The 11556-nt window shown below is 45.0% G+C and overlaps 1 protein-coding gene across 1 annotated transcript in view; it reads right to left on the minus strand.

Annotated features, from left to right (window-relative positions):
• LOC124264764 (ras GTPase-activating protein 3-like) overlaps positions 1 to 10561 on the minus strand; it is a 65400-nt gene extending 54839 nt beyond the window's left edge. The window contains exons 1-2 of the mRNA XM_046699544.1: positions 10480 to 10561; positions 1734 to 1851 (exon numbers count right to left, since the gene is read on the minus strand). Coding sequence (XP_046555500.1) covers positions 1734 to 1851; positions 10480 to 10531 — 170 coding nt within the window. The 5' untranslated portion in view covers positions 10532 to 10561. The remainder of the gene's footprint in view (positions 1 to 1733; positions 1852 to 10479) is intronic.
• Between the last annotated feature and the right edge of the window lie 995 nt (positions 10562 to 11556).

Here is an 11556-nt window from a genome sequence, read left to right on the forward strand (position 1 = left end):
GTTACCCAACATCTGCCAAAATAGATTCCATTTTGCAGTAAACAGTTACCCAATATCTGCCAAAAAATAGATTCCATTTTGCAGTAAACTGTTACCAATATCTGCCAAAATAGATTCCATTTTGCAGTAAACAGTTACCAATATCAACATCTGCCAAAATAGATTCCATTTTGCAGTAAACTGTTACCCAATATCTGCAGTAAAAGTTACCCAAGATTAAATTTTGCAGTAAACAGTTACCCAATATCTGCCAAAATAGATTCCATTTTGCAGTAAACAGTTACCCAATATCTGCCAAAATAGATTCCATTTTGCAGTAAACTGTTACCCAATATCTGCCAAAATAGATTCCATTTTGCAGTAAACAGTTACCCAACATCTGCCAAAATAGATTCCATTTTGCAGTAAACAGTTACCCAATATCTGCCAAAACAGATTCCATTTTGCAGTAAACTGTTACCCAATATCTGCCAAAATAGATTCCATTTTGCAGTAAACTGTTACCCAATATCTGCCAAAACAGATTCCATTTTGCAGTAAACTGTTACCCAATATCTGCCAAACAGATTAAATTTTGCAGTAAACAGTTACCCAATATCTGCCAAAACAGATTCCATTTTGCAAAAACATTTATGCTTTAACCACTAGGCTACCCCACTGCCCCTGTTCGCAGAAAGAGAAAGCATAATTGTCCTACACCCTGTATTTGCACTATTAACAAAGCCACAAAGTCTAACCAGCCAATCCACAAATAAGTGAAAACACCTGTGAGTACGTAGATGTGAAAACTCTATGTAAAGGCCTAAGTATTGGATAAAACCTCGCAACATGTTGACAAGCAACATTCCACACTTAGTAAATCTATTAAAATGTCTGCTACAGTATTTCTAGAATGACTTAATCTTAGTGAGTGAGTGAGTTTAATTTACGCCGCACTCAGCAATATTACAGCTATATGGCGACGGTCTGTAAATAATCGAGTCTGGACCAGACATTCCAGTGATCAACAGCATGAGCACCGATCTGCGCAATTAGGAACTGATGACATGTGTCAAACAAGTCAGCGAGTCTGACCACCCGATCCCGTTAGTCGCCTCTTACGACAAGCATAGTCGCCTTTTGTGGCAAGCATGGGTTGCTGAAGACCTATTCTACCCCATATCTTCACCATGTTCACGGGTCGACTTAATTTTAAACGCTGAAAACAAGATTGCAATGCTCAGTTGCAAGCAAATGGTGTGTTTCCATTCAATCTGAATCAAATATACATGCTCTAAAGTACATTAGCATTTGACATAGGTAGAAGGAAATGGTATATCATTCGACCTGAAGAGGGAAAAGTAGTGAATGGATAATCAAAATCATCCCTTTTGTGATACGGTTTCATACAGTTTGTAAGTCATAAATGATAAAGAGTTGATTATGAAGTTACGTACAAAACATTCAGGAGTAGTCCTGCCCTACAGCTGCCAGTCAGATAAATACCTTCCTTGTCCACTACAACACACACACCCACAGCTACAACACACACACCTACAGCTTATAAACCACTGACTGATACTGAGTTGCCATGACAACACTTCCTACTGTTAGCCAGTAGCAACTATTTCATGTCACACTTTATAATATGATGTGAAAGGCATCTGTTATCAAGGTTTTATGAGTGAGTGAGTGACCTACAATCCTGAACCACTGTCAACCTGTCTGTACATAATACAAATTTATTGAATTACTTGGGTGTTTTCTCGACGGGGGCTGTCCTGTATATCTCCTCCGAGTCTATCCGTATTGTGCAGACCGTGGTGCGACCGCTCCCCGACACCGACGACGTGGACAGGTTCTTGGCTTCACCTACAAACAACGGTCAGCAAATGGTCAGCAGAACATAGCCCAAGTCATAGCTATTAATAATTATTGATTCCATAAATCAGTTATTAATCTGGGACCCGATCCACAAAGCATTCGTAACATTATGACTAATTGTATCTCTACAATGACAGTTTATGATTGGCTTACAATTAGGGCTATGCACATATTGTAGATCGGAACCCTGGTTGGAATCTGAAGGCAAGGTACAGCCCTTATAACCAGTGTTCCCACAGGCGTCTATCCTAGCCCTCATAACCAGTGTTCCCACAGGCGTCTTCCCTATTACGTCTACCCTAGCCCTCATAACCAGTGTTCCTAGCCCTCATAACCAGTGTTCCCACAGGCTGCCTCTAGCCCTCTCCTAGCCCTCATAACCAGTGTTCCCACAGGCATGCATTCCCTAGCCCTTATAACCAGTGTTCCCATAGGCCTATCCTAGCCCTCATAACCAGTGTTCCTAGCCCTTATAACCAGTGTTCCCACAGGCGTCTACCCTAGCCCTCATAACCAGTGTTCCCACAGGCGTCTACCCTAGCCCTCATAACCAGTGTTCCCACAGGCGTCTACCCTAGCCCTCATAACCAGTGTTCCCACAGGCGTCTATCCTAGCCCTCATAACCAGTGTTCCCACAGGCGTCTACCCTAGCCCTCATAACCAGTGTTCCCACAGGTGTCTACCTAGCCCTCATAACTAGGTGTTCCCACAGGCATCTATCCTAGCCCTCATAACCAGTGTTCCCACGAGCTGTCTACCCTAACCCTCATAACCAGTGTTCCCAGGGGTTCAAATTTTTTTTAAAAAGCCACTTGCCACAGGGCAAGTGACTTTAAGAAAGTAACTTGTCCTGACTAATTTTCCACTTGCCCTGATTTTATGACATAATTATGATGATGTAATTATGAAAGAAGAAATCAACATGGTATTTGATGTTAATGTTTACTGGACAATTTATTGAAAAGTGATAAATAGTAAAGAAAGATAACTCTACTTTATTATCATTGCGAAATGTAATAGCTACATTTTGAGCAGATAGAAAATTAATTCCAAGTTTATTTGCGGTTTGAAACCATAAGTGAGAATTATCTAGTAGCCAACGGACAAGTAAGATACCATTATTTGATTGCCCGAAATGAAAACTGACTTGTCTCGGGCGTCAGGCGATGGGATTTTTGAACCCCTGAGGCGTCTACCCTAGCCTACAACACTGAGGGTTCAGAGGAACACAATTACTATTTCAAGTGTCCTCCCTGGAATTAAGAGAGCCCTATAACCAGTGTTCCCACGGGTGTCTACCCTAGGCTACAACACTAAGGGTTCAGAGGAACACAATTACTATTTCAAGAGTCCTCCCTGGAATTAAGAGAGCCCTATAACCAGTGTTCCCACGGGTGTCTACCCTAGGCTACAACACTAAGGGTTCAGAGGAACACAATTACTATTTCAATAAGAGTCCTCCCTGGAATTAAGAGAGCCCTATAACCAGTGTTCCCACGGGTGTCTACCCTAGGCTACAACAGCTATATGGGTTCAGAAGAACACAATTACTATTTCCAACAAGAGTCCTCCCTGGAATTAGAGAGAGCCCTATAACCAGTGTTCCCACGGGTGTCCTACCCTAGGCTACAACACTAAGGGTTCAGAGGAACACAATTACTATTTCAATAAGAGTCCTCCCTGGAATTAAGAGAGCCCTATAACCAGTGTTCCCACGGGTGTCTACCCTAGGCTACAACGCTAAGGGTTCAGAGGAACACAATTACTATTTCAACAAGAGTCCTCCCTGGAATTAAGAGAGCCCTATAGACATGGGAATGTAATGAAATGGTGAAGCATACTATACTGGTAGACTTAAGTTTTACTATGGAACCTTTATTTTTCTTGTCAAGAATTTGGCACAATGAATATTTTTGTGTCTCTTGAGGCGAGACACATATTTTCCCTGTGTCCACTCTATACACTTGCATGTACTAGACAAACATTTCAGTGTTGAGTAAAAACCTGCTCACATGAAGAATATCACACTCTAGGTTCTGTGAGCAGTATCTGATAATTGTTGAGTTTGACTTTGAAGAACTTCAAATTCTCACAATTCATTCTCATAGAATTGACCAGAATTAATGCCCTATGAGCCTAGCAATTTTTGGACAATCTCTGAAAGTTTAAAAAATATTTTTTTAGCAATTCGAAAAGCATGAATGAACGAAATGTTTAATACTAGGATCAGATTTCCATGCATTAATTTTTAATCAGGACACACGTTTACGTCACTTCCTTCCTGCACACCAACAAAACTCAATGTTATTGATTTGTACTTGTAGCCGGATCTAAATGCTTTGTTGTTGACGCTTCCGTCATGTCCCACAACCAACTATCCAAGCCTTTGAAGATCCGGATTATTATTGATCTTCAGTAACCCATTCTTGTCGTAAGAGGCGACTGACGGGATTGGGTGGTCATGCTCGCTGATTTGGTTGACACATGTCATGCTTTCCCAATTACATGGATTGTCTGGTCCAGACTCGATTATTCACAGACCGCCGCCATATAACTGTAATAGTGCTGAGTGTGGCGTAAAACTAAACTCACTCAACACTACTCGTCATACTTGATGCCAGTCCTAAAACCAAACTGAACAGCGCTCTCTCCACTTCCTTTCATCACATTATTGACTTTTGATTACTTACACTGCTTGTCATGATTATTGTTAATCACAAACCAAAACACCGACAACAACAAGCCCCACAGATCTATTAGTCTGTCTCACAGTCCCTGAACCACATTATTTTCCCTACTGCCAAGCTCTCTCTGCAGTGCTAAAGCCCTAACTAAAGCAAGTCTAGATTTCCTAAGGTTCTGAATCTCTGGTCTCCCTAGGGCTCCTTTTCAATGCATCTGGGCTTGTTTGTTACTATTAAAATTATATATATTCAGAGACTAAGCATTAGTCTACATATTTATGTGCTACGTAGTCTGCTTTCACAAAACTTAAAAACAGTGGCTGTAATTTTTTGTTTACCACTTGTGCTGAAGAAAGTGTATGTGAGTGGACATCCACTCATTAGCATAGTCCCAACCATCACCTATGATGCATCATTCACTTTTTCATCACCATATTTACATCCTTATTCTATTATATATATAATAAGTACCGTGTTGTTCTTTGCATCCAAAGCTTAGCATGGGAAACGATGACACCATCCCTATCATCAGTAAGCATGACAAACTGAATATTTATTGATATGTATCTATTTTCAGTGTCACATTTCAACCATGGTGGTGACAAATAGGCCATGGTAACACATGAGTAGCAACAGCAGTGATTCACACTGCCATGTCATGGTGACATCACTTTTGTGATGAAATAAATATTTGCAGCTTATTATGGACAGCGTCATGCCGTAATGCAGAGATTTACAGGACGTGACTTCCTGCGGCCTATACGCATAAAAATTGACAATGGACGCAACTAAACTTGTTAGCGCATCCACAGGGACGTAGAAAAAGTTCAAATACTTTTGTAAAAATTCCAATCAAGTAACAATAAGTTATCATTGAGTTTGCTACTATCTTGGTTATGGTATACTTTGCAATTTCATTACTGTAACAATTAACATGATGAATGTGTTGATCATGATACACAATACAATAACAGTATTAGTAATAATATTTAAGTGTCTTGGACCCCCTTTTGTTGTCCAGGACCCCTGAAAATTATAAGCATGAGTCCCAGGACCCTGAAATGCAGGACCCGAGGTAAATCCCTCGTGAGGCTATAAGCATGAGTCCCAGGGACCCTGAAATACAGGACTCAAGGTAAATCCCTGGTGAGGCTATAAGCATGAGTCCCAGGGACCCTGAAATGCAGGACTCGAGGTAAATCCCTGGTGAGGCTATAAGCATGAGTCCCGGGGACCCTGAAATACAGGACTCGAGGTAAATCCCTGGTGAGGCTATAAGCTTGACTCCAAGGATCCTCCAATACAGGACTGAGGTAAATCCCTGGTTAGGCTATCAGCATGAGTCCCGGGACCCTGAAATGAAGGACTCGAGGTAAATCCCTGGTGAGGCTATAAGCTTGACTCCAAGGATCCTCCAATACAGGACTCGAGGTAAATCCCTGGTTAGGCTATCAGCATGAGTCCAGGGGACCCTGAAATGCAGGACTCGAGGTAAATCCCTGGTGAGGCTATCAGCATGAGTCCCGGGGACCCTGAAATACAGGACTCGAGGTAAATCCCTGGTGAGGCTATAAGCATGAGTCCCGGGACCCTGAAATGAAGGACTCGAGGTAAATCCCTGGTGAGGCTATAGCTTGACTCCAAGGGATCCTCCAATACAGGACTCTGAGGTAAATCCCTGGTTAGGCTATCAGCATGAGTCCCGGGACCCTAAAATACAGGACTCAAGGTAAATCCCTGGTGAGGCTATAAGCATGAGTCCGGGGACCCTGAAATGAAAGGACTCGAGGTAAATCCCTGGTGAGGCTATAAGCTTGACTCCAAGGATCCTCCAATACAGGACTCGAGGTAAATCCCTGGTTAGGCTATCAGCATGAGTCCCGGGACCCTAAAATACAGGACTCGAGGTAAATCCCTGGTGAGGCTATAAGCATGAGTCCCAGGACCCTGAAATACAGGACTCGAGGGAAATCCCTGGTGAGGCTATAAGCATGAGTCCCAGGACCCTCAAATATAGGACTCGAGGTAAATCCCCTGGTGAGGCTATAAGTAAGAGTCCCGGGGACCCTGAAATGAAGGACTCGAGGTAAATCCCTGGTGAGGCTATAAGCATGAGTCCCAGGACCCTCAAATATAGGACTCGAGGTAAATCCCTGGTGAGGCTATAAGTAAGAATCCCGGGACCCTGGAAATGCAGGACTGGAGGTAAATCCCTGGTGAGGCTATAAGCTTGACTCCAAGGACCCTGAAATGCAGGACTCGAGGTAAATCCCTGGTGAGGCTTTTAAGCATGAGTCCCGGGGACCCTGAAATACAGGACTCGAGGTAAATCCCTGGTGAGGCTATAAGCTTGAGTCCAAGGATCCTGAAATACAGGACTAGAGGTAAATCCCTGGTGAGGCTATAAGCATGAGTCCCGGGACCCTAAAAATACAGGACTCAAGGTAAATCCCTGGTGAGGCTATAAGCTTGACTCCAAGGACCCTGAAATACAGGACTCGAGGTAAATCCCTGGTTAGGCTATCAGCATGAGTCCGGGGACCCTAAAATACAGGACTCAAGGTAAATCCCTGGTGAGGCTATAAGCTTGACTCCAAGGACCCTAAAATACAGGGACTCAAGGTACATCCCTGGTGAGGCTATAAGCTTGAGTCCCAGAACCCTGAAATACAGGACTTGAGGTAAATCCTGGTGAGGCTATAAGCTTGACTCCAAGGACCCTGAAATACAGGACTCGAGGTAAATCCCTGGTGAGGCACTATAAGCATGAGTCCCTGGGACCCTGAAATGCAGGACTCGAGGTAAATCCCTGGTGAGCCTATAAGCTTGAGTCCAAGGATCCTCCAATACAGGACTCGAGGTAAATCCCTGGTGAGGCACTATAAGCATGAGTCCCAGGGACCCTGAAATGAAGGACTCAGGTAAATCCCTGGTGAGCCTATAAGCTTGAGTCCAAGGATCCTCCAATACAGGACTCGAGGTAAATCCCTGGTGAGGCTATCAGCATGAGTCCCATGGACCCTGAAATACAGGACTGAGGGGTAAATCCCTGGTGAGCCTATAAGCTTGAGTCCAAGGATCCTCCCAATACAGGACTCCGAGGTGAATCCCTGGTGAGGCTATCAGCATGAGTCCTGGGACCCTAAAATGCAGGACTCATGGTAAATCCCCTGGTGAGCCTATAAGCTTGAGTCCAAGGATCCTCCAATACAGGACTCGAGGTGAATCCCTGGTGAGGCTATAAGCATGAGTCCCGGGGGCCCTGAAATACAGGACTCGAGGTAAATCCCCTGGTGAGCCTATAAGCTTGAGTCCAAGGATCCTCCAATACAGGACTCCAGGTGAATCCCTGGTGAGGCTATAAGCATGAGTCCAGGGACCCTGAAATACAGGACTTGAGGTAAATCCCTGGTGAGCCTATAAGCTTGAGTCCAAGGACCCTCAAATACAGGACTCGAGAGGTAAATCCCTGGTGAGGCTATCAGCATGAGTCCCGGGACCCTGAAATGAAGGACTCGAGGTAAATCCCAGTGAGGCTATAAGCATGAGTCCCAGGACCCTCAAATACAGGACTTGAGGTAAATCCCTGGTGAGGCTATAAGCATGAGTCGGGGACCCTGAAATGCAGGACTAGAGGTAAATCCCAGGTGAGGCTATAAGCTTGAGTCCAAGGACCCTGAAATACAGGACTCGAGGTAAATCCCTGGTGAGGCTATCAGCATGAGTCCCAGGGACCCTGAAATGCAGGACTCCAAAGTGGTAAATCCCTGGTTAGGCTATCAGCATGAGTCAGGGGACCCTAAAATACAGGACTCAAGGTAAATCCCTGGTGAGGCTATCAGCATGAGTCCCGGGGACCCTGAAATGCAGGACTCAAGGTAAATCCCTGGTGAGGCTATAAGCATGAGTCCCAGGACCCTGAAATACAGGACTCGAGGTAAATCCCTGGTGAGGCTATAAGCATGAGTCCCGGGGACCCTGAAATGCAGGACTCGAGGTAAATCCCTGGTGAGGCTATAAGCATGAGTCCCAGGACCCTGAAATACAGGACTTCGAGGTAAATCCCTGGTGAGGCTATAAGTAAGAGTCCCGGGGACCCTCAAATACAGGGACTCGAGGTAAATCCCTGGTGAGCCTATAAGCTTGAGTCCAAGGATCCTCCAATACAGGACTCGAGGTGAATCCCTGGGTGAGGCTATCAGCATGAGTCAGGGGACCCTAAAATACAGGACTCATGGTAAATCCCTGAGTGAGCCTATAAGCTTGAGTCCAAGGATCCTCCAATACAGGACTCGAGGTGAATCCCTGGTGAGGCTATAAGCATGAGTCCCGGGGCCCTGAAATACAGGACTAGAGGTAAATCCCTGGTGAGCCTATAAGCTTGAGTCCAAGGATCCTCCAATACAGGACTCCAGGTGAATCCCTGGTGAGGCTATAAGCATGAGTCCAGGGACCCTGGAAATACAGGACTTGAGGTAAATCCTGGTGAGCCTATAAGCTTGAGTCCAAGGACCCTCAAATACAGGACTCGAGGTAAATCCCTGGTGAGGCTATCAGCATGAGTCCCGGGGACCCTGAAATGCAGGACTCGAGGTAAATCCCTGGTGAGGCTATAAGCATGAGTCCCAGGACCCTGAAATACAGGACTTGAGGTAAATCCCTGGTGAGGCTATAAGCATGAGTCCCGGGGACCCTGAAATGCAGGACTCGAGGTAAATCCCTGGTGAGGCTATAAGCTTGAGTCCGAGGACCCTGAAATACAGGACTCGAGGTAAATCCCTGGTGAGGCTATCAGCATGAGTCCCGGGGACCCTGAAATGCAGGACTCAAGGTAAATCCCTGGTGAGGCTATCAGCATGAGTCCCGGGGACCCTGAAATACAGGACTCAAGGTAAATCCCTGGTTAGGCTATCAGCATGAGTCCCAGGGACCCTGAAATGCAGGACTCGAGGTAAATCCCTGGTGAGGCTATCAGCATGAGTCCTAGGACCCTGAAATACAGGACTCGAGGTAAATCCCTGGTGAGGCTATAAGCATGAGTCCCGGGGACCCTGAAATGCAGGACTCGAGGTAAATCCCTGGTGAGGCTATAAGCATGAGTCCTAGGACCCTGAAATACAGGACTCGAGGTAAATCCCTGGTGAGGCTATAAGCAAGAGTCCTAGGACCCTCAAATACAGGACTCGAGTGTAAATCCCTGGTGAGGCTATCAGCATGAGTCCCGGGGACCCTGAAATGCAGGACTCGAGGTAAATCCCTGGTGAAGGCTATCAGCAGGATGAGTTTACATAGATTTTGTACCATTTTTTAATAACATACGTTTCTACAATCGGAGTACTGCACTTTACCGGGCGCACCTTTTCAGTTTAATAAGCACTGCTGGGATTCCCTACCCCTAACCCCTAACGCTAAGGATCGTAAAGGGTGTCTAACCCTAAGGATCCTAAAGGGTGCCTAACCTTAAGATAGTAAAGGGTGCCTAACCCTAAACCCTAACCCTAAGGGAGCAGCGAGGAAGTGCATTCTAGCCCTACAATCCAGTGAGATTCAACAATCAAGAATGATGTAAACAATTAAAGCTTGAGTACTGCTTCGATTCTTTGTCAAGGAATATAAATAAAGTATAGTAAAATCAACTGCCCCCCAGCTCGTGGTGACTGCACAGGCAACAGCATGGGAAGGTGCATGTATTCCAGATATGCAGCACGAAATGACACAACAAATCAGTGTTAATGAAACAAAAATGACTTTAAATAAAAGCGTTCTAAATTCTACTGATCAACACACTGTCGGAGCCATTTAAATTTGGGGTCGAGAGAGAGGGGGAGTTGGCGGTCACCGGTAGGGGACACTGGCGTGACAACGGTTCAGTCGTTAGCCAGATGATTAACTCAGAACACTTGTTTAATCTACAACTTGCGAGGGTCTCACCGATTTTAACTCGTAATGTTTCCTCCACTCTCACGTCCCGCAGAGATGCCATTTCATCCACTTCCGCATTTCTCCATCTGCAAAATCGGATGTGACGTCACTGGAAGTACAAATGCAAAAAGCGAAATGCTTTGAAACGAAATTAATGTATGTGCAGCTTTCTCCTCAATTTTCAAATTCATGTTTTCAATGAGGACAATGGATAGTTTATACCCTAGACCATTAGTTCAGTGACTGGGCTATAGTCATTCTATAGTTATGCAAACAGACTCGAATGAAAATAGCCAAATGCTATCAAGACCGAAAATAAAATACCATGTCGTAAAATAGCCCAGAATGGCTTAGTGAAGTAGTGAACACGGCATTTTACAATGTTTCAGCCTTTTTGCAACTGAAACCCATTTCGTTTTACATACAGTATTCGTTATAAGTCCAGTTTAAATGTATTTTCTAACTCTTACAGTATTAAAATGGTAAAGTGCCTAGCAGTTTGGTGCTGGCAGCGATCTGCCTAGTCCAATAAATTGTACCTAATCAATGTCTGCTGGTGGTTTCCTGGATGTCTGCTAGATGTCTGCTAGATGTCTGCTGGATGTCTGCTGGATGTCTGCTAGATGTCAGCTGGATGTCTGCTGGTTGTTTCCTGGATGTCTGCTAGATGTCTGCTAGATGTCAGCTGGATGTCTGCTGGATGTCTGCTAGTGGTTTCCTGGATGTCTGCTAGATGTCTGCTGGATGTCTGCTGGTGGTTTGCTGGATGTCTGCTGGATGTCTGCTGGATGTCTGCTGGATGTCTGCTGGATGTCTGCTGGTGGTTTCCTGGATGTCTGCTAGTGGTTTCCTGGATGTCTGCTAGATGTCTGCTAGATGTCAGCTGGATGTCTGCTGGATGTCTGCTGGTGGTTTCCTGGATGTCTGCTAGATGTCTGCTGGATGTCTGCTGGTGGTTTCCTGGATGTCTGCTAGATGTCTGCTAGATGTCTGCTGGATGTCTGCTGGATGTCTGCTAGTGGTCTCCTGGATGTCTGCTGGATGTCTGCTGGATGTCTGCTGGTGGTTTCCTGGATGTCTGCTAGA

Source organism: Haliotis rubra, unplaced genomic scaffold (assembly GCF_003918875.1).
Source record: "Haliotis rubra isolate DU_JTF1 unplaced genomic scaffold, ASM391887v1 Scf940, whole genome shotgun sequence".
Lineage (NCBI taxonomy): Eukaryota > Metazoa > Mollusca > Gastropoda > Lepetellida > Haliotidae > Haliotis > Haliotis rubra.